The sequence below is a fragment of the Pogoniulus pusillus genome, chromosome 30 (assembly GCF_015220805.1).
Source record: "Pogoniulus pusillus isolate bPogPus1 chromosome 30, bPogPus1.pri, whole genome shotgun sequence".
NCBI lineage: Eukaryota > Metazoa > Chordata > Aves > Piciformes > Lybiidae > Pogoniulus > Pogoniulus pusillus.
The window spans coordinates 3,073,325-3,099,714 of record NC_087293.1 but is presented as its reverse complement, the minus strand read 5'-3'; the positions used below and the strand labels follow the sequence as shown (position 1 = coordinate 3,099,714).

Here is a 26,390-nt window from a genome sequence, read left to right as displayed (position 1 = left end):
AACTTAGTGACCTTCTGCTGTGTAGGGGGATAATTTCACACTCAATGTTTAAAAGACAAAATCCAGTGGATATGGACTTGTATTTTTCTCCTCTCCACTGAGTGTACAAATAAATTAAATAAGTGATAAAAGCCAAGTCTCCATCTCCTCCAGAGAGTGCCCTACCCTGAGCTTTAACTTGCATAATCAGTGTACCTTTTAATCAACAACCTTGAACTGATGAAGGCTTACGCCCTCAAAGGCACTGTCATGCTGGTGGTTGGCCACTATCCTGGCAGGTGAAAAAACAGCTCTGCATCTCCTCTGGCATGGATCTAGGTTTCCTGTGTCAAACCCAGCACGTTATCCTCCCCTCAGCTCTGTGGTAGAAGATTAGAAGCACAACTGCTACCACCATTTCGCACAGAACAAGGCCAGGACTCTTCTGGGGACTCCTGGTACCACAGGCATGGGATTGCTCAGTGATGGAGGCCAACATGCTTTTGAATTTATCACTCAAAAAAACAAAAAATCCCAAACTAAAACCAGAACAACCCCAACTGTCAAGCCACATAGTCAGCTCCTGCACTGCAAACCTGCACTCGGTTTCCTTTCTCAACTCTGCACCCCTTCTATTAAAAGGTCATTTCCCTCCCTTCTTCCCAATGGACTGGAGAGCTGCTCTGCAGTAGCCCTGGAGGTGGGGGAGTGGCCTGGAGGGTGCAAGCATTCCTCTTCTCCGTGGCAGCGAACAGCAGCCTACACTGTTGGGCAATTTCCACAGAATTGAGCTGTAGGTTTAATGTTCATCCAGCAGAAAAGGAAAGGAAACCCAGGGCACACCCACCTTGGGCAAATGGTGGTAGGAAATGAGGAGGGCCAAGAAGTAATTGCTCTCTCCTCTCATCCTTCTGATGGGAAAAGGCAGCTGTGCCACCAGAGAGTACTGAGAGCAGTGAGAAGCCAGTTTCAGGACTGGAGTGGGGACTTGGAAATCTCTCAGGGCAGCTCCAGGCTCAGCATCTCCCTTACTCTGGATGCCAGTTAGGAGCACCTATTGCTCCCTGGCCACTGAAAGGCTCCAAGGCATTGGTGCAGCCTGGCACTGCTGCTGGCATGGCTGTCAGGTGGGCTGGTTCACACCCACCCCATGCAGTTTGAGACCTCAGTTCCCAAAGCAGCATACAAACCACATCTTCACTGAAGGCCTGTGCACCTTACATCCATTGTAGACAATAAGTTCTGATCAAATAACTCTGGTATTGGCACAGTGGCAGTCCCCTAGAAGAAGAGATTAACACCTCTGCTACTGCTATCAATCCATCACCGGGCTGTTAGATCACAGCCTGGAAGTTAGGAACTCAGATATATCCTTCTCTGTGAAAAATGCCATTTAATGTCAATGTTGGTGTCTAAAGTAATGACAGAGATTCAAGGGATGTTTAGATTTGCTGAGAGGTCTTTTCAGAAGATACTCCCTGCTCTCAGAGCTAACTTGGCACCCTTTTCTGGGAGTTAAATAGTTCTGTTTGTCTGACTAGGTAAATTTAAAAATAAACTCAGTCATGTAAGCACAAACTGAAAATGAGGGCATGAACTGCAACTGGAATCCTACTAGTAGGCACACACAGAGGGAAGAGTTTCATCAGCGTCCAGAGGAAGGACACATGTTGCAGAGCTGCCTGCAAGAACAGACCTATCTCATTCCTACTTCCTATTACCAAAGCACAATGCACGTGATACTTTCATACAACAATTCATTAACACTTTATATCACTACTAATTTTATTTAAACATTGAGTAAAGGGACTTTTTTTCCTCAAAAAAAAAAATATAGTTTCATTGAAACCAGCAACCAGAGAATGTTAGTTTGATTCAGAGCTGAGCCTAAATGCCATAGTCTGGATTTATTTACTTAGGAAACTGACCTGGACTTCCCCAAAGTAGAAAGGAAGGGCAGTCTATGTTGCTATCAACTGCAAAGTGCACTTGTAGGAAGCTAGCAGTTCTTTTTTTCTGAGGGAAAACAAAAAAAGTAAAGCTCTGAAGAGCCACCTTAAACTTTGGAGCTAGCTCTGGAATCTCACCTGCCAGAAAGGAACAGGGCTAGCCTGTACCTGGCCTAAAGGATTCAGGAGTGAGGGTGATGACAGCTAAATTATTACAAAAGGCTTCCTCCCACGAATCACTGTCTTTGGCACTGTGAGAGGGAAGAAGGCAACCTGCATCCATAAACTAACAGAAATAAATCCCAAACACCAGCGTTTGTGCAGCAATTACATGGAATATTTATCACCACTAGAATGAATGGTGATCTCTGACCCTCAAATATTTCTTGCAAATGAATCCATTAGTTCCAAGCCCTTCCTCTCATCAGTAGATGTGCCATAAAGCATTGCGGTCCTAGGCAGAGATGAGCAAGGAAAAAGGAGATGAATTGTATTTGCAGTAATGAGTGAAAAAGAAAGCAGGGTGAGGGCCTGCAATGAGACAGTTGTTAAATTTAGCCCTACACAATGCAGTTGCTGGAGCAAGCCAATAAATTACTCTGCAGCTTGACTTGGATTGTTGCAGAGGTTTGAGCTTTAAAGAGCAGGTTTTTATAGTTAATACTGGCTTCTGAACTGCTTTGGATTTTAGCACATTTAAGATGCATCTACAAAGCCAACTTACAAATTAATAAATCTTTCCTTTAATTCAGTCTGCCAAGAACAAAGATAGAACACTGACTACTGCAGAAGCCACGTTAGTGATGTAAACCAAAGGACTGAGGATTAAACAAGGATTACTGAGCGCTAAATCAATGTGTTTCCTTTTCTGGCTGTGCGTCTGTGGTGTGAAAGTATGGATCACTGCAGAGAACATGGCACGTGACTGCCTGGCTTAATACTAGACAATGTTACAGCAATGCTGAGACACACAGTTCCATGTTGGAAGCATAACTGCACTACAGAGGAAGTGATGGCAATGCCTACAGAAGAAGGCTTCTGTTTGCAGTATTCCCAAATTCCAACCTAGGTCATCTGTCCCCTCCCCCCCAGTAAGTTTTCCAAGTAAGCCTGGCTGTGTTGAATCCATGTCCTACTCTTCTGGATCATGCTAGAGGTTAATTCTGTAACGTGATTGTCCGGATTTAAGATGGTACTAGGGGTTCTGGCCATTCACGTAAGGATGTCGCAGTATGAAATTAAACACAAAAACACCCCATGTCTGCACTGCCATAGAATCATAGAATGGTTTAGGTTGGAAGAGACCTCAAGGATCATCCAGTTCCAACCCCCTGCTATAGGCAGGGTTACCTCCTACTAGAACAGGTTGCTCAAGGCCTCATCCAACCTGGCCTTGAACACTTCCAAGGAGGGATCATCCACAACTTCCCTAGGCAACTTGTGCCAGTGTTTCACCACCCTCACCGTAAAGAACTTCCTTCTATCATCTACTTTAAATTTCTCCTCTTCAAGTTTAAACCCATTACCCCTTGTCCTGTCATTACAAGACCTTGTAAATAGTCCCTCGCCAGCCTTCCTGTACGTCTCCTTCAGATACTGGAAACCAGTGGGAGCCAGGGACAGCAGACAGAAATGTAAGTTTTTAATAGACTTAAACTGAAACACACTGATTGTGACTCTTCCCAACAACATCAAAGCAAGCACAGAGCAAGTAGCCATATTCTGGATACCAAATTCTTTGTCCCTTGACCTTTACACATCCTTTTTGGTCAAGACAAGACCAGCAGTGGGGGCTTGGGCTTCCTGGGTGTGGTTTTATGTACTACTGCTCCTTATCAAACACTACAAAGCAACAGGTCTGTTTGGATGGAGCCATCTGCTGCCCTGTGCATTTCTAAATCCTATCAAGAACTTTGTTCATGAGCAGTGACACCCCTAGAACACACTGAGCAATAATACACTCCTCCAGATGCATTTAATGCTCATATCTGAGGAGATAAATGCTGGTTATTACTGTCTTATTCCCCTTCAATACAATCCAGGACCAACACTTTGACACTACAACATATTACCGCACCACACAGCTGGGACCACAGCAGTGTATTTGCAAAGCTCTACACTAGCTCATTTCCAGAAGTATTTGCTTTTACCTTCACAGCATCCTCTTCTAAAGGTGTCGGAACACCAGGAAATCCTGTAAACCACAGCCTACACCTGTGAGCCTCTGCTCACCCAGAGGAGTAATTATTTCTCTATGAACAGTTGCATTGCCAAATGTTACAGTGCCACTGGAGACAGCAGCAGGAGGGACCGAGGTGTTGAAGCAGCCACATGCGCTGCAGAACTATCCCAGAGCAGTACTGACTACCTCCTTACAGGAGAGCAACGTGGCAGTGAAAAAAAAATTCTAATAACTATCTATTGCAGAAAAGCAAGCAAGAAAAACATTACTTTGACATTACAGCTGGATGTTGTTTCCTCCTCATTTGTATTCACAGACTAAGTAAGCTGGTGCAGCAAAAGCTACAGAAGCTCTTTGGCACTTTCTGGACAGCTATGATCTCTCTTTCCTACCAGTTGCAGGGTTGATCAATCCTGATTATGTCCATATCAAAGAATCTGGGGAGAATGTTAAAATGCTGAGTCATTACTCTGCTCTAGTATCCCATGCATGCAAAAGGTACCCTTTTTCCAGGTACCCATGGCACTGCTTTCTATAAACATGTTCTGAGATAGGTAGGGGGAAGGTTGGTGAGTGGGGCATACAAAGTAACTTCAAACGTGGCAGAGAATGTGGACATGACATTTGTCTTGATGCTAACTTAAAAAATTGCTGATATGAAATCCTGGTGATTCATGTGTTCACAGAAAAGCATCTAGGCTGCTTTTAACGTAATACTGATGCTGAGCATTGTCTTTTCAGGGCTTTTTGCCTCAGATATTTTGATGGCATGCAGACTTGGCATCACGCTAAATAGAGACATTGAGTCTTTTTAGTTTTATCTCTTGAGCCCATCTGGTTCGAAGTTGTTGACAACAAGCAGGAAAGGGAATAGAAAGAAAGACTCACTTCATGTTTGCTGAAATAAAAGAAATGTGTAAGGCAGTGCTCAAATAAAATCAGTCTGGGAGGAGGGCTGCTGAACCCCCATCTCACCACCCCTCCTCTGCTCTTTTAAGATGATTGGAACAGGACAGCTTTGCCTGCAACCCCTCAAGTCTGAGAGCCAGTGCTGACTGCCTGCTGTTGGAGCTCGCAGCTCAGCCAAAGGGCAGCTGAAGGAGTCAGGAGGGAGCACCAAGGGGGAGAAGGGCAGCCATTACATGCCAGAACCAGGGACAATGGGAGCACTGGGCAAGCAGAATGAAAAAAACCCCAAAGACAGAGCTAGTCCATTAGCCAAGCTAAAACCATTGGAAAACCTAGTCATGCGGACATCTCTAAGTTTTAAATGTTGTTTATTCCTTTTAAACTCCCTTTTGCAATTATAGCTGCACCTGGGCACTTGTGCAATCAACCTGTCACAAGCAGGTACAGAATGCAGCAGGAGTACCAGCGGTGTCCTGCCTGCCCCCTGCATCAACCAGTGGGTTAGTAGTGAGAACTAGCTTCACTGAGAGCACATTTGGCTTCAGGAAAGCCAGTGGCCGCTTCGAGCGGTCATAGTGGAACTACAAAGCAGAACTCAGGCTAGAGCAGACACTGAAGGGCACTTGCTGTCTCTATGAGACACACTGCATGAACCAATCATCCCATGAAAGTGGTGGGAGGCCTTTATCAGCGCATTACCACTCCGGCAGCACACGATAGAAGCTGCTGTACAAGTCTGTGTGATTTTACACCCTGCAGCAGCTAGCCTTAACATGCATATGTTCTCTTTCCCTTCATGCAGTTCCATCTCCTCAAACAATTAGTTCCTAAATGTGATTTTTCTGACTTTTGTTCTTAATCTCTTTGTTACTAGCTCAAATCTGTAATTTTAGCCTAAATAGAAGCGAGTGATTTATTGTAATTATTCTGTACAGGCTGCTCTTCATAAACTTCTAAAAATCTGGAAAAACATTTAATTTCCCATATGGAAAGAACACATTTATCATACTTTACTCGGATATACTTGGCTGGCTATTGCACATATATGCAAAACATATGTGACATATTCAAGGCTGAGTTTCATAAAAGAGAAATGCTATGAAATGTGATATAATAAATATATTACACAGACATATGTGGCCAATTTATAAAACTATGGTATCTTTGGTAAATTTATAATAGGTCATTTCTGTTAATGGGGGGAATGAGTGCATTTTTCTAGCATGTGCAACACATACAGTACTTCACACAGACTTCCTGAAGGGCAGTGGGCATTTGAAAAGCAGGCTGGTACATGTACATATAGATTGTATGTGGGGTATATGTCCCTATCTTAAAAATTAATGTCTATCTTCAAAGCCAGCTCTTGCTTTTTGCATTGATTGTGTGTACAACATACCTGGGAAGGGGGAAAAAAACCAAACGAGTATGAAATACTATCCTTGGAATTTTGCAGCCCTCTGGTACTCTAACTAGATTCCCAGAACAATGAGTGTCTCACTTTAACAGAAAGCTCATTTTATAAGCATACACTGTGCTGATGATAATGGCCAGTAACAGAAGTCTTTGGATACCAGGGCTTTCATCCAGTCATGTAAATTAAATATCTTACTGATCCAATCAATTGGAATAATTAAATGGAAAAAAAACACCTTCATACATTTACAAAAACTTCACTCACACAAGCTTCTGAACCAGTGAACTGGACTCATTATCTTATAACCACGGGCTAAATTACTGATTATTTGCCGGCTCTACCTCAAAGATTACTGCTCTTCCGCATGTGTGCCTGTATGCTCCAAACATCACATCTTTACGGAGCAGATCTGTACTTTTTCCCTCATTTGCGAGCTCCGTGCATGCCGGAGCTGGTGCGATGCCCGCTCCTCCCTCCGGAGGGAGCCTGCTCTCCAGGCTACGCTCTGCAGCACCCTGGCCCCAGGCAGCAGCGCTACCCGCAGCCCGGCAGCGCAGCACCTCCTGCCTGCGCGGGCCGCTGCACCCCAAAGGCGAGTCCGACCGCAGCACCCAGCCTCCACTCTCGGCCAGTAAAACAGCGTCTGTTCTCAAGCCATCACGAAATTAAACAAGAGAAGGAAAAGCTACAAGCACCAGATCACGTCTGTTGCACACACTCACTCTTTCCCCAGCAGCGTTCATGAGGCTCACAGCAACCTTTTGAGCGCCTCGGAGGAAGGTGCTATAATTTGCTTTCTAAGTACCGCTGCCTTGGCTCTTCCAGCGCTCCTCCGGGCAGTAGGGCTCCGCTTCGACTCTCCAGACTTAACCTGTGGTTGCCTAACTTCTTCCTAACTGCTACAAGAATCCCTTTAGGTAGGCAGAATGTTCAGAGCACACCTGAAGCTCCTTTTCATAATCCTGTCAGATTAGATCAAGGTGGGACTGCACCTTGGGCAGGAACCGAGGTATCACCAGCTGAATTCCACATGCTGGAGAGAATGAGGTTCGTTTGGCAGGGGGCACAAAGCACCAGCGCATGTGGCCCTGATGCAGCCCCACTAGCCATGGCTTACTGTAGGGATGCAGTATGAAGCCTCTGTGCCACAGTGGCCTGGTGGCTGCAAAATGCCTTTTTGTCTTTACTGCAGTCCCTGGGTCATCCTCCACACTACAAGCAACTGTTACACAGACCACATAGCATTAAGTATTTGTTCCCCTGGCAGTGGCCATGCACATGCATGCTTGAGATTGACTGAAGAGATGCCAGCACCCCAGAACAGGCATCTACTGGAAACCACCTTCAGTTCTGGGATCTCCTTGAACAGGAGAAAGAATTAAAAAGAACATCCATGAAGTGCTCAAGCACTCAGAAGTATCATCCCCCTCATCCTATGCTGAGTTTAGGTCAGATCCATTGGCAAGGAAGAAATATAACCCAACCAAACAAAAAAATCCTGAAAACCTGAGCTATCTCCAGTGCCTGGGGTAAGTGACCAAGCAAAGACTTCCCTTGTTTCACCTGTGTGTACTGTATTGAACTACTGAGGCAGGTGATAGTTTTCAGACCTTTTGAGCAATCAGCAATCTCAGCCTGTACCTCTGGAAAATGGAGCCACAGGTGTAATTTATTCTCCAGCCTCATTTGGAAGAGACAAAGGGTCCTTGTAACCTCTGTGCTTAGGCCTGTGTTGCCAGCAGCTTATAAATGCACAGCATTCTGTGTGACTTGAGGTGACCATAAGCAGAACTACTGTCTGGAAATGCTGCAGCCTTCTTTCTGATTATGTGCCATGGACCTTGGTGACAGCATGTCACTAACTGAAGTTTAAACACACATGTAACCAAATCATACAAAGCCATTTTCCAAATGAAACTGCAATAAGAGATGGCCTATAGGTGATGTATCTTAACTCACTGGCTGACAGGTAACATGGCATTAAAGTGTTACAGAATGTGATTTTCCAAAGGCTTATAGCAATGTGCAGTGTTGCAGGCTTGTTGTTTAGTTTGCTTGTTTGAAGTGGATTTTTTTTGTTGTGATAGAAAGATAACTCTGTTTTTCATTATTGTAACACTCCTGTCCAGCAAGACAGACATACCTATGCAAGGAGGAAACACTAGTTAGAACCCTGAGGAACCTTGGCTTAAGGACTAACACATGACCTGAAAGGGACTGCTAACATGTTTAAGGTTAGCATATATAAGCATCTTGCATGTTGATGGTGTAAAAGCAAGGTTAGAAATACAAATGTCATAGTTGAAATTGTAGTCTTGATACAGCTGCATGTCCCATTCAGACACAGGATTTCTGTAGTGGTTTGTCTAGCACAGAGAATGGACTAGTTACCTAAGGGCTCATTGCCCACAGGCACAAGCTGAAATTCTGGGATTTTTCTATTAATGGAGATAAATTAAAATTCCAACAGTTGAGGCAAGAACCTTGATCCACTTTCTGTAAGAGCACGATTTAGTCATGCAGTCCTCTCAGCTATATGCAGTAAAGTATGTTTGAAGAGGTGTGTGGCCAGTTTCCACTGGGAGCCAGTGGCACTTCTTGCAGCGCTCTGTGTTTTTAAAGCAAGCAGATGCTCACCAGTACAAAGGGAAGTGTACTCTATTCATTTCAACCTGGGACCACAGCCCTGCGACAACCCAACCACGGGCAGTTTCAGCAGCCAGGGAGAGAGAAGGAGGAGAGCAATCACCCACAGAGGTTCACGGTTTGCTCAGAATAGACAACTCCAATTTAGTATTCCTTATTTAAATGACCACATTTTGTCATGGAGGCTTTGACTTCGGAGCAGAGAAACTCACAAATATACACAAATAATCAAACAAGAAATGAAAGAAAGAAGGAAGAGGAAAAACATTTATAAATGTCACCATCCAACGTCTTTTAGATTTCAATGAAATAAGATTATCTACATATATCTACAAATATCTACATGTATCTACACTGTTTGCAGATATGATTCTTTGGTTGTCTTCACTTTTTTTCCTACACTGCAACTATCAAAGGGGGGGGGAAAGTTTGTATAATCTTTGAAAAAATAATAAATATTACAACTTCATTAAACGTCTGAGACCAAAGCTTTGGCACTAATTAGTTTACAGATAATAAATCATACTGAAAACTCTGAAATGACAGCGGCAAAGCAACAGCACACATCCAAGAGCTATTTCCCACTGACTAATAATAAGCACAAGGCTATTTTACATCAACTTTTCTGAGAGCATCAATTATGGTTTAGTCAGACAGTAACAATCTCACAACTCACTGCAAATGTCAAATAAAATACATATTTCTTGCACAAATCTTTTTTCATGGATCCAAATACATTTTTTATAACAGAAAAAAAAATTACATAAAATATTCATGTTAGCCTGAATCCCTTCTTAAATCCTTCCAAAAGGTTTTGGAAGCCCAAAGCCCACTGCCAGAGGCGGAATAAACATTGCTATTAACACTGCCACCTGCACAAGGGAAAGGTTACGTTTTTAAGGGTTTGTAGTGAAAATGCACAAGCATAGATGAATAAAGGACTTTAAAAATATATAATCCCGTTCTTTTCACTGAGTCACATGGAAGAATCAGAAAAGTGTTCATAATACTGTATACCAGCACAGCTGAGGAGCTGTTCAATACCTTCTCTGAACACAAAAGGACTGCCATTCAGTGAGCATTCGACAGAAAACACAAGTCAGCAATTCAAAACAAGCCACTGGAGAAACTGTGAGGAACAGGCTCATCTTTTCAACACTAAGGAAAGACCACTGAAGGAAGATTATCGAGGGAGGAGGAATGAAAAGGGGAAGGTAAAAAAAAAAAAGGTACTTACCAGCTTTAAGAGGGAAGATGCAGCAAGCAGGTAGGTGCAGAATAGGTGCTTTGGGAGTACTGCAATTTGGGTCAGCCAAATATAAGGGGTAAGGCATTACGGGGAATAAAACCTGAAGCTTCTCTAAAAGGCACCTCTCAAGGGGAGAGCACCAGGGGCTGGGCAAAGGGCGTGGGAAGGCAGTACTGTGAGGCTGCCTGGGGGGCGGCCAGCTTACAAACTATTCCTTAGAAAATACAGCCTCAGCTCTGCAGGTATTCCCATCTACCTCCAGGCTGGTTCATAAACCTTAGCATCGGTTGCTGTGAAAACGAGCAGCTGTACGTGGCTGTGCTCCTGGCCACGGGCTTTTCTCAACAGCTTCACAAAATGCTGCTGTGCTTAAGCCACCCCAGTGAACCCCACAAACTCAGGAGCAGATTAGGCCTGGACAGTTTGTTCTGACAGTAAGGATTCAGAGTATTTCTTTAAGCTAAACTCTGCTTCCTCCGACGAAAAACCACCTGAGGCCAAGCGACCCCGAGGTAAAATGGCGACCGAGACCAACGTGTCTGGAGCCACGCGCGGCCGGGGGCGGGTGTCAGCCACCGCCCGCGGCCAGTCCCGCGGCCTCCCTAACTCGGTACTAGCTTTACAGCTCCCGCTCGGCGGGGAAAAGCCCGTGACACCGCCAAAACTGCCAGCAACACCGAACCTCCCGCACGAGACTCGGCAGGGGAGTAAGCAAAGTCACCTCACCGCCACCGCTTCCCAGCGGCCCTACCGTCCTCGGTGCCCGCGTACTCGTGGGGCATCGGCAAGAGGGAAGGCACAAGGCAAAGAGAAGGGAGATAACGGCATATGGCTTCGTTTATCAAAGTGCAGCTGCGGGTCACGCTGTGATGCGGAGGACTCGCCCCGTCCCCTCGCAGCACGCCACCACCGCCCGCCCTCACGGCCCGCCGACAGGTGGGGAGCGCCACGGGGGGCTGTGAGTTCCTCCGATTGGGCTCTCCGATTGTCGATCAGGTCGAACTGGCCTATCAGCTCACTCGTAAGGCGGGAAGAGAGGGAAAGGCGGGAAGGAGGAGAGCAGCAGCGCCGGTGGCCCGCGTGGCCGCCGCCAGTCTCTCGCGCCGTCGGGGCGCGGCGCCGTTACCGTGGGCCATAGTCGTAGTTGGCGGGCGCGCCGGCCGACGAGTACATGTTAGCAGCTGCCGCCGCCGCTGCGGCCGCTGCGTTCATGTGGTGATGGTGGTGGTGGTGGTGGTAGCTGTGCCCGCGGATGCTGGGGAGGGGGTAGGGGGCGGGCCGACTCTTCGCCCCCAGGTAATGATCGTAGGCGGCGGCCGCCGCGGGCGGGTATTTGTATGGATGGTGGTGGAGGGGCTCCGAGGCAGCGGCCTCCAGGCGCAGTTCGTGGTGGGGCGGGCTGGGCCGGCCGCCGCCCGCGCCGCCCAAAGGCACCAGGCCGCCGCCGCCCGGCAGCGCGGGGCTGAGCACTCGGGACATGAGCTGCTGGTGCGCGGCTTCGGCGTGCAGCGGCGTCCCGCCGGCCGCCTCCCGCTCGTACTCCCGCCGGCTCTCGGCAGCATCTGCGGGGGGCACAGAGTGTCGTCATCACCGCCGCTGCGGCAGGCCAGGGCGAAACAATTCATTCACGTAAAGCAGAAAGCGGGACACGGGGCTCAAAGCGGGGCTTGCGAGAGGAGTGCGCGGCAGCAGGACCCGGGGCTGGTGGGACGGGACCTGACTGCGATAAAGGGCGCTGGCTCGACTGACAAGCTGCTACACGCCTGGCTTTTTTGCAATTGTGTAACACTAAACAAATACAGACTTCCCTTTATTTTTGCAGTCCCGCAGCGTGCTGGAAGAAAGGCCCTGGGTTGTCCTTACAATTGTTTGCTCTGCATAATGGAAAAGGAGTCAATGAGCAGCAGTGCTGCTGGCTCTGGTCAAGACTATTGAACGAGAGCCGATCAGCCTTGACCGTGCTGCTGGGGCGGGTTAAGGGGGGCAACACGAGGAGGAACCAGTGGCCCTTGCTGCATCCCTGCCTGGAAAGCTGAACTCGCTGCCGCGAAGTTGAAAAAGGGACGCTACAGGAGGAGGGAGGTGGTTTTAAAGCAGCAGCAACAACAGTGAGCGGTTTAGAGCTAGGAAGAATAAATTATGTTCTGAAGGCAGCTATTTTGTTTAAAACGAGGTGGTAGCATAAAGCTCGTTAGCAATGGAGCTGTGCCTGCTGCAGGCAGCTGTGCACCAGCATGGTGAGCAACGCTGGTCCCAAGCATGCATGCACTGAGGCCACCTGTGCAGGCTAGCAGGTCCAGGGTGACCGGCTGGGATGGCCGTTTGAGGGTCTCACCTTTCTCTGTCCCATTCTGGTGGGCTGGAGAAGAGACAGGATTTCGGGATCTGGCAAAAGCACTCATGAGAGGAAGGGCCCCTGGCCTGTGATTCCTAGGCCTGGAAGAAGAAGAGAAGTGACAGAGAGCTGAAAGTCCACCAGAATGAGCACTTGGAGCATTGCTGCTTTGAGCTGCAGCTGGGAAACAGAACCCAACCTAGTGTTCCCCCAACTCCTTGCAATCTTTGTGCAAATGTATGCTGAGCAGGTGCATGTGAAACTGGGGGTGAGAGTAAGTAAAGACACAGCCTTACCAGTCTTCAGGATCACAGTCTCGGAATCCCTTGGCAAAAGGGTTGCTGGCTATCTTCAGCTGTGTGATCTGTAAAGAGAAGCAGGGAAATGTGTCAAAGTGGCCTTCACAGGGCTCTTGGGTCAGACAGTGAGTGTTCCCTGAGTGGGCTTAGGGAGTCAGTGGTGATTGGTGTAATGGAGAGGGCCTGGGTGGCCAGTGGAGCTGGGGTACACTCTGCCACAGAGCACAAACATGTGCTTTCACTCCATTAGAAAATGCAAGGCTGGTAGGGCTACCTAATATGAGTTCAAGGCGAAGGGAGAGGCAGCCTGAGTTGGCTGCAAAAGCTGTGTAAATGCACTTGTAAGAAAATGCCACATTATATGGGTCACCACCAGAGCAGCTAAGACAAATCACTGGATAAATCATACTTAGGTATTTATTTAATTCGCCGGGGAAAAGGCAGGACATTTTCTATATTTAAGCAAATCCATGGATAAAGTATGTGATTGTGAGTTTCCGGAATGGGTTGAAAAACAAACTTTAAGCCCCTCAGTGACAGTTCCAGCCTTAGAGGTCAAACTGATAGAAAGCAGGAGAGAAAGAGCAGCTGTCCGGAGCCATCAGGCAAATGCCAGCCAGGGAGGGACGCCGGAGCCCCTTAAAGGCACAGCCTTGCTCCAGCCCCACTGCCTCTCTGGGGCTGGGAGTGGACGGACCACAGCATCCAGGGGGGACCCTGGGTCAGTGTGCTTGAAGCTGCTGCAGAGGGTGGCACTGCCAGTAGCTGCTTGGGCACAGCCCTGCCACCCAGCCCCAGGAAGAGCTGCAGCAGCACAGAGCAAGATGTTTTGGAGCAGTGCTGAAAAGCCCCTGCTATGTAATCGTATTTCTGCATGGGATTCCTGGTCTTTACATTACACTGATGCGATTTTAAGAAGCAATTGGATTATCTGCTGCTCAGAAATCCCCATCAGACTTGGGGGAGGGGGAACCCTTGTTTTGTTTTTTTAACATATAATCGTATTCTGTGTAGGAACAGACCTCTACGAGCTTAGAGAAGTAAAACTGCAGATTTATCCAAACTAATTGTGAGTGACGTTTCACAGCGGGGAGCCTGTAGTTTCCCAACCAGCCCCGGTCTCGGGTTTACATAGGTAATGAGGTCCCCCTGAGCGAGGGGAAGCTGGTGATGGGGATGGAGCTCACACCACTTCCTCGGCGTGCAGCTCTGTGCAACTCCCCAGCTATCGGGTTCCTCGTGCTGCCCCAGAACAGGTTTAGCAGATGGGCAGGGAGTATCCCCAAACACCCCCTCCACCACCAGACACCCGCAGCCCAGCCTTCATTCAGCCAGACATTCCTGCAGCCCTGGTACCCCCGGGGCGACTTCAACCCCTGCTTTTTCATGCCCGGGCCCTGCTGCTGCCTCACCCGGTGGTTCTGGTAGGCAGTCACAGCTGTGAAGCGGGTCTCCTCAAACACAAACGTTTTGAAGTTCTCCTCTGCATATTTCTCACTGTCTTTCCGGGGGTCCACGTAGACCACGTGAAAGCGCGGTTGGTATCTGTGCATGGAGTTCAAAATGATCTGAATGATAAAACGAGCAAGGAAACAATAACTGATCCAGACGGAACATCAAGAGAGGCGAATGCAGCTTCCCGCCCCGTCAGCTCTCCTGCCCAGGGCTTGGGAGAAGGACACGGGCAGGGAATATTCCCTAGTGCAGTCCTGTGTTTGACGTCTTTTCCCCAGGAACACTTACATGCCCGTTGTCATCCAGCAAATTGTTGGTCAGTTTGAGCTTATCAAAGGAAACAATCTGCTTCATCCACTGTGCCCCCTTCGCCGGGGAGTCTGGGTGGTAGTGCACCCTACCAGGGGTGGCAGGGTCGGCTTTGCCAGCTACCAGCCAGGAGGAGCTGTGGAAGGCGTACCTGCAGGAGGGAAAACACCCTCAACCACAGCCCAGGGGGATCCTCCACTGTCCCCAGCTGCAGCACCCCACAGCCCTGCAGGATCTGGCCTGGGAGGGTCCCCCCGGCACGGTGAGGGTAAGCACTGCTGCCTCCATTGCTGTGACCCCCATCACGACAGCAATGAGAAGAACAAGCTCCCTCTTCACAGCCAGACTCTTTGTAGTGCAAAACCAATATTTTATCAGGTCACCGATGGAGCTGGTGGGAGAGAAATCTACAGGATGGAGGAAAATTACAGCTACCTGCACGGATTTGGGAGAGAAGCCACAAAAGCTCCCTCTTCCGCTAAAGAAACGGGTGATGGTCTGGCTTTAAGTGAGGAGTGGAAAGTTATGTGTAGATTAATAGCACATCCAGCGTTTAGCAGGCTTCTTTCATTCTCTCAAAGTACATATTCAACAGTAACATTTAAAACAGAGAAACCAATCTTCTATACACGTGTTTACTTTAAAAGCCAGTGTTTGCACAGGGGGAATTAGACACCACTGGACTCAAGCAGAAACATTACTTTTTAAAGATATACTCGATTGGATGTTATATATCCCACTTCCCTTGACAAGCAAACATTTCTAGGACGCCCTGAGAATTTGGATATCTGTCTAAATATTTATATATTGGACCCTGCAATTCCTATGTGGGCTGCCTGCTCAGCGTCCTGATCTGAAGCTAAATACATAATGCACCTCTCACTGTCCTTAAATTAAAGGGACTCCAAACCAGACCACATCACTGCCTTGCAAGTAGCTTTCCTACACTGGCACTGAAAATAAGGGCAGGGGTTTGTGGCTTGGCTAGCCAGTGTGTTTCCAGAGCACAAAACCATCTCTCTTCACCCAAGTACCCAGATGGCTCTCCAGTGGGCACAGCACAGCCCCAAGATAGCTGGCAAAACCAGCACTACCAACTCAGCTGTCCTGACTGAGAGGCTACAGCACTCGATGAGTACAGGAAAGATTTTTCTCAGGGAGGAACAAGCATTTGCCAGGTGGAGATGTGGAGAAGCAGCATGTGGATGGCTTTCCTGGGCAGAACCACCCAGCTTCGGCCCTGCTGCCCCATGCTGGTCTGGTCCCAGTGGCCCTGACCACTGAGGACACGGTGTGAAATCCAAGTGGTCTCTGTGGGTCCACATCCTGCACAGCCACGCTGCCCCCAGTCCCAAACTCATTGCAAGGATCCGTAACAGAGGCAGGGCAGACACATCCCGCATCTCCTCCTCATCTCCCACTGACTCAGGCTCAGGGATACATCCCTGAGTCCTGGGAAGGCAGAAGACAGGCAGCGACCCGCCAGCCAAGCGCTGTTACTTGCAATGTTACTTGCCGGTATCGCTTGTCATCCACGGGGACAAAATCCATGAGAAGCATATAGTCAGCCATAGGGTCCATCCCAAATATCTTCACCTGGAAGGTGGGGAACATTCGCCTGGTACAGAAGAGAAAGCACGGATGAGTTGAGAGGAAGTGGGGAGCCCCGACGGGCAGGAGATACCGAGGGTCAGGTGTGAGAGCACCTCAGCCCTTTCAGCTCTTCCCCTCTAGCTCCCTGACATACACACAAACCACTGGACAGAGCGGGAGGAAAAGGCAGACACAGCCGGGCAGCTAGGGGAGACGCCGTGACCCCCCAGCAGCATCTGAAAAGACGAGCTGGGGCAGCGCCAGGACCACTTGTGTCAGACACACGAAAAAACCGCCACAGCAGGACGCAGGGGCTAAAAGGAAACAACCTCCTCCACCACCTTTGCCATGGGCAGGTATACGTGAAAAGAATTTTCTCCTCACGGTTTCCCCACACTCCCAGAAGACCTGATTTGAGGTAGATGCAAGGAATTACACGGTCTCCAGACTCACACCTGGGGCGAGGGTACATTCCCGGGAGGCTCGGCTAGCCCGGAGGAACTCGTCTAGAACCTCCTGCGAGTAACGCGAGGGGACTGAGTTGCCACTTTCGCAGCTTCTGGCCCTCCAAATCTGTGCAGCCGTTATCGCAGCAGTGTGGTCCCTGGGGCCAGTGAGAGACCTCTCGCTGCTCGGAGAAGCAAACGCACTCCCGCGGTGGGCAGGGACTGGAGGACAAATGGGATCTCCCAGCGAGCCTGCTGCTGACTCCGTTTCGTTACCAGAGCCCAGTCAGGATCCCGGTACCCGCACATTCGCCGGGCTAAAGGCGAGCAGGACGGAGCCTGGGAACCCCGGGCAAGGCAGGTCGGCCCGAGGCTGTCCTCACTGCTCCGCTCAACACAGGCCATAGGGACCCCAGGCTAAGCCGGAGGCGCGGGTCGCACGCTCGGGGAGGACACGATTCCTTCGAGGGCTGCAGGGTAAATGCCATTGGAGTGGCTAACGAAAGGGCCCGAAAAGGCCCCATGTCCCCTTTCTCTTTTCTTCTGCACACACCAGCGACAGGGCTAGGTCCGCGGCTCCCTCACGGAGATGTGCTCTTGGGTTGAAGTTCGTTACGTTTGGTTTCGTTTATTTTTTTTCCAAGTAGGAAACGAAGCAAGCCACAGCGGCCGGTATTTCGGGAAGGGGGTTTGCAGCCGTTGAAAAACCAAACTTCCAACACCCCCTGAAAAAACAACCCGATCAAACCCGGAATGGAGGGCCCCGCCCGGCTCATTCTTGGGGCGCAGGGCCGGACCTGCTGTGCCTTTTCTCGGGGCTTTTTTTGTTATGTGCCGCTGTTCCCCGCCGAGGGAAGGCTGTGGTTACGGCGATGAGGCAGTGGGGCTCTGGCCCCTCAGCTCCTTCCAGTCCGGGCCCCGCACTGCCGGGTAGTGTTAGGATCGGGCAGCTGCGCCTCCCTCTTTGTAACGCTTTAGCAGACTCTGGAGAACGTTTCCAGTTGCTCCCCCTGTTATTATTATTTTTAAAAGTGTAAAAGCCCCCATTAGCTCCAGTTCCGGTGTTTCTTGCTTTAAAACTTATTTTTAAAACAAACAACTCGAGATGATAAGACCCACCTAGACACACAGCAGGGCCAGCTCGGAGGCGCTGGGAGAGAAAAGGCTTCGCAGCGCCTTCGTTGAGCCTTTTCCTTCTGGTATTACCTCGGTTTCTCCTGTTTTTTACCCGCCTATCCGAAGATTTGTCGGTGTCATAAAATAAAGGAAAAAGACGCGCGGGGGAAGGCTCTGATTCAGATCGAGCTGGTTCATTCCTGAGACCTTTTGGAGTGGGCTATTTGCAACCTTTTCTCCCGGGAGAGCAAGAAAGCCAGATCGAAGAGCTCTTGTTTGCAGAGAGCCTCCGTCTGGAGCCTGAACGACCTTTTCCGCTAAGGAAAGCAGTACCGAGCCCGGCGCCGGGCTCAGGGGCCACGAGCGGAGACAGCGGGACTGCGCGACCCGGCGCCGGGGCAGGCAGCGGCTGCGGGAAATCACGACCAGGGTCCCCCAGCGCAGAGCCAGCCCCGCTGCCTTCTGCTTTGACGCCGGGCACCGCGGGGATTAAAAAAAAAAAAAAAAAAAAAAAAAAAAAAAAAAAAAAAAAAAGTAAACTGTGAATTAAAAAAAATATTCAAATGTGTAAACAAAAATGTATTTCATTTGTTGCATCTTCAGAACCCTCAAAACCGCTGGAGGGGAGAGCAGGACCGTCCAGCCACGGTCATCTCTTGTGCTGGGCCTTTTCGAAACGGAGCCCAGTCAGTGAGACAGTGCCCGGGGCTCCAGCTGCGGCCGATGGAGTCTACTCTGGGACTAGCTGAGAACAAGCACCGAACGATTCGTTTGTTTTTTTTCCCCTTCTTTCCCTGGCACCATCACTTTATGTCAAGGGACGAGACCAAAGCCTGAACGGTGAGCTCATCCAACCCCCGAAGGCAGCGCTTGCCCCGGAGCTTGCGCGGGGAAAGCTCCGCAGCTCTGACGAAGCCGTCGCGACCACGGCTCTTCCAAGAGATCGCAATGAAACGCAGTCATTAACAACAGTAATTTGGGGTCCTCTTTCCCTCAACATGTTTTGCTCATTTCTAACAAGCTCGCATCAGCGGCTTCCTTTGTCCCCTGACCGGGAGCGGGGTCCCGGTCCCGGCTCGCTGGCGAAACCACGCCACAGCAGCGGCCAAAGGAGAGCCGGGCTCAGTAGGGCTCGTTACTCGATAGTCGGGAAACGCAGCAGCCACGGAGAACATTTCAAGGTGAAGAATTATCGTCTGTTTGCGTGCCCGCCGGAACGAAAAGGTCTGCAGGCGCTGAAGTTGTAGTTACAGGTATGGCACGGGTGCGTTTGTTAGCCGCTTCGTCCCGGCCTGTGCCTTGCTGCCTGCCCCAGGAGCACAGCGTCCTCCGCCAACACGAAGACAAGTCCCGTGAGAGGTAACTGAAAGCCGAAGGCACCCGGCGGAGATCAGCGCCCTTTCCACAGGGAGGGTAACCCGGCGGTGAGAACACGGCGCGGCTCCCCGGGGCCAGGCCGAGCCGAGCCGGGCCGCCCTGCCCGCCGTCCCCCGCACGCCGCGTTCTCCAACCCGCGGGAGCGGCGCGTTCCTCCCCGCGGCACCCGAGGCCTTCGAGCAGCAAGGACTCGCAGCTTTCGCCATGGGAAAAGTGCTAGGATCAAATGACGGCAACGGCCGGCCCGGGCCATTCTGCCCTTGGCCAGCCTTGATTTTCCCCCTGACCGCGAATTCAACCGCCTGCGGCTGGCCTCTCCCGCCCCGGTTAGCCTGGGTGCCTGCGCCCGCGGGGAGCGGCTGGAGAGCCGGGGCCGCTCGGGAGCACCGCACTGACCTGCCGGCCTTGGTGACGATCATCTCGGTGCCCAGCTGGTTGAACTCGTCCCACAGTGCCTTCATCTCCAGCTGGACGCTCACGTTGGCCACCTTCGGGTTCTTCTTCACTGGCGCCTTGGTCGCGGCGGCCGCCCCGGAGGAACAGCCCGAGACGGCGGCCGGCCCCGCGGCGGTTCCCCCGGCACCCTCGGGCGGCTCGGGACCTGGGGGCGGCGGATTGGCCCCGGTCGCCGCCGCCCCGCCGAAGGGGTATCCGTGCTGGGGCTGAGGCGGGGGGTGTGGGTGCTGCTGAGCCGTACAGGGCTCGTAGTGCGGCGGCTCATGCTGTCCGTACGGGTCCCCCGGGGAAGGGGAGAGGTGGTACCCCCCGGAGGCGTTCAGGCTGCTCAGGCTGTTGGCCGTGAAAGCTGCAACATCGCAAAAATGGGACAGCTGGGTGAGCCAGGGGCTGGAGATAGCTGAAATCATTCCAAAAACAGGCGGTCAGGGTTCCACTCCGGCTCCCGCTTTCCCCCCAGCTCCGCTCCGCGCCGCTCCGCGCGGCCCCCGCCTCCGCGCTGGCTCCGCGGTGCCCTCCGCCTCCTCTGCTGCCCCGCGCCCAGCCCAGCGGGGCGCCTCCCCCTTTCCGCTTTGCTTGGCCCCAGCCCCGCTCCCCCCGGGGCAGGCGGGGAGCTCGCTGCTCCTGCTGCCTGCCTGCCTCGGCTCTTCTTTTTTTTTTTTTTTTTCCCTTTCTTTCCTTTTCTTTCCTTTTTTTTTTTCCTCTTAGCAAACACCAGAGATCTGCCAAGAGTCGCGGCGGTGCAGAGCCCGTGCTATCTCTGCAGGAGTCCTCCCTCTCTGTATACTATTTGGGACAAAGCAAACTCCCCTCCTATCCTCCTCCCACCCCACTCCCGAAAAGAATAAAAAAAAAAGAGCTGGGGGAACTCAAAGAGAGAAACTAATTCCTATTTCCGTGTAGCTGCACCGCTCCAGGTAACGTCCCTCGCTCTGGGACTGCGGGGCAGTGGCTGACAGGGGAAGGTGGACCTGGTTTGGCAATCCCCACTTCTTTCCATCTCCAGGCGAGAGAGGGGGGGACAGACGGGGGACAGAGTAAAGCTCCGAGTCCGTTCATTGGGACAGACAGGGCCGAGCGGCCCTCGGCCATCGGCCCGAACGGGCCCTGCAGCACATGACAGGCCGCCCCGTGCAACGGATGGCTCCTTCGGATCCTTTCCAATGCCGAAAGGCTCCTCGAAGTCCTAAGGGTCTCATGAGTTATCTCCGCCGCGGCTCTCAGGCCGGACAGGGGCTGCAGAGCCGGCGGGAGCCGAGCCCCGACCAGCTGCTGCCCTGGGCACGGCCGGTGCTGTCGGAGGATGCTCCAGCACCTCTGAAGAGACGTAGGTCCAAGCGGCATAGCCGTCGGAAGCCGCTACTGGGGCGCGGGCCGAGCCTTATTTTCCAAAGGAGGACTGCAGGAGGCACCGTAAAGGCCCCTCCGACCGGCCCCGCGGGCAGGCCGCATTCCGTGCTCTGCCCCCGGCCCAGCCGCCTAGCCGGAACGTGTGAGAGCCCTCTGAGACGCGGTGGCCGGGGACTCCCGACCCCGCAGTCCTGCGGAGCCGAGCGCGGCGCTCACCTTCCATGTCCCTGGTGACAGTGCTGAAGTGCATCTTCTGCGGGCGGCAGCCGGGGCGGGCGGGCGCGCTGCGGCCGCCGCTGCGCTCCTCCAGCGCTCCCTTCCCTGCGTGCTCGGCGGCGGCGACGACTGAAATCAGAGAGGCGATACTGAAAGCATTTGCTTTGGGAGACAGAGGGCTGTTTTCGTCCATAGGGGAGACACCAATGCAGGAGCAGCAGCCGCGGCAGCCTCCCACCACGAGCCCCCCCTCCCACTCTTTCACTCCCCTCCTTTCTACCGCACCATCCAGGGAGGTGCGAGCGGGACCCCCCTCCTTCCAGACGGCGGCGGGGGGGGGGGAACTTAAAAAAAATCCACACAACAAATCCCAACAGAAAACAACTCAAATCCTATGTACCCCACCCGGGAAGGGCGTTGGGGAGCAAGAAATTTCCCCTGGGCTCTTTGCAGCTAGCGTCGAGCACCACAACGGCCGGATCGAGCCCTGTCAGCGAGAGGGGACCAAGGGGGGTAAAAAATAAATAACCCCACTAATTTCTTTCCCAGGATCTCTGTTTCTTTTCCCTTAACTTCGTTCCCTAAGATTTATTAATTTATTTTCTCTATTCCCTTTCCCCGCAACCACCACCTCCTGCTTCTGCCCCCCCGTTCCCTCCTTTTCTTCTGCACGTAGGGAAAGTGTCTCCCTTATAGGCGCTTTCCCCTATTCAGTGGCTGGGAGGCGTCACATGAAAGTCAGGGGTGTTTGCCTGCAGAAGCAGCGGCGGTGGCGGCGAAAGCGAAGTGAAACTCCTGCGGAGACCGTGTCAAAGGGCTGGGAAGGCCCTTCCCCGCCTCCCGGGCACGGCAAGCGGCCGGCGAGGAGGGATGGGATGTGCTTCGGGGCGGGCGGAGGGTACGGCGGTGTCAATCACGGCGCCAGGAGCCGGCCGACGGGAAGGGAAAAGCCGAAGGCAGCCGAACTGAGCCCGGCGTCACGCTGCGGATGTCCGGCACCGAGAGAAAGGATTACTCCCTTTCTCCAGCCAGCATCCACCGCGGGGCTGCGGGCTACCGCGGCCCAGTCGCGGGGACTCTTAACCCGAGTCGCCGCAGCAGGCAGGGACCGGGGGACTGGGCTCTTCGGGCTGCGCTGAGGGCGCAGGTACCAGTGGCTGCCTCACCGGTGCGGGATGGGATGCTCCGGGCCAGAAGAAAGCCCAAAGCACCCGCCAGAGTTCGAGCTTCAAATTAGCCAAAAAAAAAAAAAAAAAAAAAAAGCAGCTGAAAAGCGGAAAGCAACCAAACCACCAGCGGGGCGGCAGGCGAGCTCTTGCTCTTGCCTGACCCAGCTTGACAGCCCGCTCCATCGGCAGCATCTATACTGCCCGCCTGAGCTGGGGGCTGCTCTCCCTTGGCCGCCGAGGTCGGCCGCCCCAGTTCCCCTCCCTGTTGCAGCGAGGCCGAGGCGCTACTCACCGCCCGGCACCGGCCCCTCGAAGAGCCGCGGCGTCCCCTGGGCCCTTCCTCTGCATCGGCGCGGGACGAGGCAGCGCGCCCGCCCCGCTGGCCCCGGCCAAGCCCTGGTCCCAGTGCTGGTTCCTCTGGGCGGGTAGCTGCACCGAGATCCCGGGGAAATGCCCCGACGGGGCGGGCGGAGCCGTGGGGCGCGCCGGTGGCTACCGCCGCGATCGGGGTTGCATAACCCAAGCGATGCGCGGAGAGCCGGAGTGAGCAAGCGGGTTATATATAGCTGCCCTGTCTGTAGCCTGCGGGGCTTGATTCTTCTGTTGAAATATTATCTTTGGATGTGGTAAAAATATTTGCAGAGAAAAATCTAGACTACTCTTACATATTTGAGCATATGTTGCTGCAGCTAGCGGCATAAGGGCAGAGAGTGACACGGTCGGTGTTCTGTTTCTTTGGTGCTGCTGGCAGAGTGGTTCCCAGCCGGGACAGTGTCTACCCCGAGCTCAGGACACGAAGAGTGTCCCGGTGCTGACCCGCGCTGCTCACCTGGCAGCAATGCAAGATGGAAAAGAAGAGATTGCATTAGAGCACCTCGGAACAGGGGGAAAGCGAGGAGGCGCGGGTGCGAGTTGCTCAGTGGCTGATGAGAGCGGGGTTCGGAACACCAGCCCCTTCCTCGAGGTGTGCCCAGCTCTAGGCAGCCTCTGCCTCAGAAAGAAACAGAATATTCGGGCCCCCCCCTTGAAATTAAGAAAAGTCTCGAATCCAGCGCCCTAACAGACTCGGGGAGATCGAGTTTGATGCCTGAGTTTTGCTTGCCTTTACGGTTTCCCCCTTTTCCTTCCCTTCTCTTTAGGCAAAGTTTCAGCTGGAAGCGGGTCGACGTCGGACACAGCCCAGGTGCAAAATGGTCCCTCGGCCTGTCCACCGGCCCCTCGGGATTCGGGCTAAGTGACGTCTGTTCCCCCGGGATACAGGACTCGCCGGGAGTCGTTGACCCCGGACAGCATCGGGCGGGTGCCCGACAAGCCGCGAGACTGTGGCCTTGAAACCCCAAATCCCAGAGAGGACACTTCTCTGCCCCGTCCCTGCATCCCGCCCGTGGGTTTCAGGCGGGAGCCGTGCCGGGCGGAGCTGAAGCGAAGGGCCGGGGGCAAACCCATCTGTGGCAGAGTGAACACCGAGGAGCGGGTGACACGGAGCTGTGCTGCAAACGAGGTTGTCTCCCCTCCTGAACTCCGCAAAGGGCCTAAACTGAGAGGCTGCGTTTGCCAGGCACCTCCCGCAGCCCTGTGGATGCTTGTGCCGCTCCGCAACGCTAGCTAAGCGGATCCAGCCTCGTCGAGGGGTTGCTAACCCGGGCTAGTTAGCCTTGCTGCTCTGCCCCAGGCTCTGCAATCGGCACTGGGCCGGCGCGGGGTGTGTCGAAGTCGATCGAGCCCGAAGGCTATCGTAAGAGGGCGAAGATTTCCCCCAGCTCACACCTCGCTCGAGCAGGTAGGAGGGGAGGTCGGGCTTGTCTCGCCGCCTCTCCACCAGGAATGGCTCCGCTCTAAGAAAAATCCTGGAGTTCCACGGGGAAGAAGGGCAGAACATCACCCAACCCTCGCCCTTCTCCGCGGGCATCCCTCTGCTTCGCCCTGAAACGCTCGGGCTCCGGTGGTGCAAAAGCCCGTGGCGACACCGAGGAAAAGCAACGCCTTGCAACGACACCCGCGTCCCCGTGATGGCAGCCCCCAGGTCCCATGCGGCCCGCGGAGCCCGAGCATCGGGTACTGCTACCTTCCCTGGCCTGGGCGAGGGTTCTCGCCGCAGCTGGTATTCACTGCCGCCCCGGCCCGCGTTTGGTCCTCGCAATCCCCCAGACCTTCCAGACAGGGCGGATACCGCGGACCGTTGCTTTCGCCCTCACTCGCAGGGGTTTCCCCGCCAGCACCGCTGCCCATGGGCCGGGGCAGGTGTCCCCGGGCGCTAACAGTCACACTCCGCTCCAGCCACGGCCCTTTTACTGCGGAGGTGCCCAGGTCCCTCGGGCCAGGTTTCCTCGCGCACCCTAAGCCCAGAGCTGAGCTGCAGAGAGCTGAGCTGCAGGTGTGCTACGGCCCTCATGGGCTCTCCCTGCTACCCCGGGGCCCTGCTGGGACGCGGCCCCGCCACCTTCCCTCCGTCCACACTTTGCATCTCTCCTCTCGTCCCTCCCGCGATCCCTCCTTTCTGCCTGCTCCTCTGGCCCTTACCCGGCCCCGGCGTCCCTCCCGCCCCCAACCTCTGCTCCCCGATGGGCCCCCGACGAGACCGGGTTGCGGGAGGGGCGGCGGGGGGGGCTTGGACTCTACGGGGGGGCTTGGACTCTACAGGGGAGCTGGAGGCGGCCCCGCACAGCCCGGCTTGGGCTTGGCACGGCAGCCACGGTCCCTCTCTGAGTCACAGGGCGGCAAATAACTAACGGAGGGACGGCGGTAACGAGCCGAGACTGGGCCACGCAGTGCACCGCACTCGATGCACACATCCGCAAACGCTTATTTCTCCGCACACCTCCCACTCGGGGAGGGTGAACCCCGCGGCCCTGGAGCTTCCCCGCTCGCAGGGGCAATACCGCCGAGAGCCGTGGAAAACGGTACGGGGAAGGCTAACGCTGGTGGTAGTGATGCTGCCGTCGAGACATTAACAATTGGTAGAGGTCCAGCTAACGGGAGTCGCGGCATTTACGAATTCACTGTAAAAACTGTTAAACAAGCCTGTAGTTCCAGCGGGTTCCGGGAAAACCAGAGATTTTCTGGCATTTAATCTGAGACCGTTATCGATGAGAGCTGTTATTGTAACTACAGTTATCCTCCGTATTACTCCCACTACGGCTATAATTTAGCAACTGACGTTTGAACTAAAGGAAGCGAAATTAACGAATTCATCTAACAAATCCCCACATGTGTTAACCACTCTTACCAAGAAATAGAGACAGAAAGATAGGAAGTAGAGCAAGACAGGCAAAAAGAAATAAGAATGAAAACAGGAAAAAAAGAAACAGAAAGACAGAAAGAGAAAGGAAGAAGGAAAAAAAAGAAGAAAGATCGGGAAAATTAGAAAATAAAGAGGAGGGCAGAAAGCGAAAGAAGGAAAAGAGGCAAACACGGCAAGAGAAAGAAAAAGGAAAATACAGAAAAGGACATCGGAAAGATCGCCAGAGCGGTGCGGGCAGACGAACGAAAAACTGGGCAAGGCGAGCACACGACGGGGCCGCTCTGCCCATCCGCTTTCCCGCATGGGGAGCAGTTTGGGCTGGGGGTGCTGGCACCACGTCTCGGTGCTAGTCGCTGTCCTTGTGCAGGGCCCCGTGGGGTCTCCGGGAGTTCGTCGGGGCTCACGCCCCCGCTGCGGCTCGCTGGTTTCCCCGGAGCTCACCGACTCCGCTCACTCTCGTTGAATCTCTCCGAGCGGCCGCAGCGGGCGGCTCTGTCCCAGTCCGGCAGCCCGCTCTCGCACGGCCCCGCCGCTGGTGCTGTGCGGGGATCTGAACTGCACCGACCCATCCGGCGTCGGCGCGGCAGGTGCGCGGCTCCGTGGAAATCGGCTCGTCCCCCTGCAGAGGCGACAGGGTTGCCGGCAGCAGGCACCTGGAGTCGCGCAAGAAGTGGCTCATGCCCGTGACGACGACAAC

General features: G+C 52.9%; 1 protein-coding gene across 2 annotated transcripts; it reads right to left on the bottom strand.

Moving 5' to 3' along the window:
- Window positions 1-10,714: 10,714 nt before the first annotated feature.
- Window positions 10,715-21,369, bottom strand: TBX1 (T-box transcription factor 1). 2 transcript variants are annotated; one of them, XM_064168877.1, is made up of 9 exons: window positions 21,284-21,369; window positions 19,891-20,066; window positions 19,658-19,845; window positions 16,246-16,347; window positions 14,709-14,880; window positions 14,378-14,533; window positions 12,963-13,030; window positions 12,667-12,767; window positions 10,715-11,893 (listed from the first exon to the last, which is right to left on the bottom strand). In XM_064168877.1, the coding sequence occupies exons 1-9, from the start codon at window positions 21,315-21,317 to the stop codon at window positions 11,454-11,456; spliced, it is 1,437 nt and encodes a 478-aa protein (XP_064024947.1). In that variant the 5' UTR covers window positions 21,318-21,369; the 3' UTR covers window positions 10,715-11,453. The 2 variants fall into 2 exon arrangements, with proteins under 2 accessions (XP_064024947.1, XP_064024946.1); XM_064168876.1 differs by lacking the exon at window positions 21,284-21,369 and having other exon boundaries at window positions 19,891-20,127.
- Window positions 21,370-26,390: the final 5,021 nt, after the last annotated feature.

Coding starts and splice junctions, on each gene's coding strand:
- TBX1 (XM_064168876.1), bottom strand. CDS start 20,127: ATGATTTCAGCTATCTCCAGCCCCTGGCTCACCCAGCTGTCCCATTTT. Junction 14,881..16,245: donor GTGGATGACAAGCGATACCG/GCAAGTAACATT, acceptor TCCCTCCTGCAG/GTACGCCTTCCACAGCTCCT. Junction 12,768..12,962: donor GACTGTGATCCTGAAGACTG/GTAAGGCTGTGT, acceptor TTCTTCTTCCAG/GCCTAGGAATCACAGGCCAG.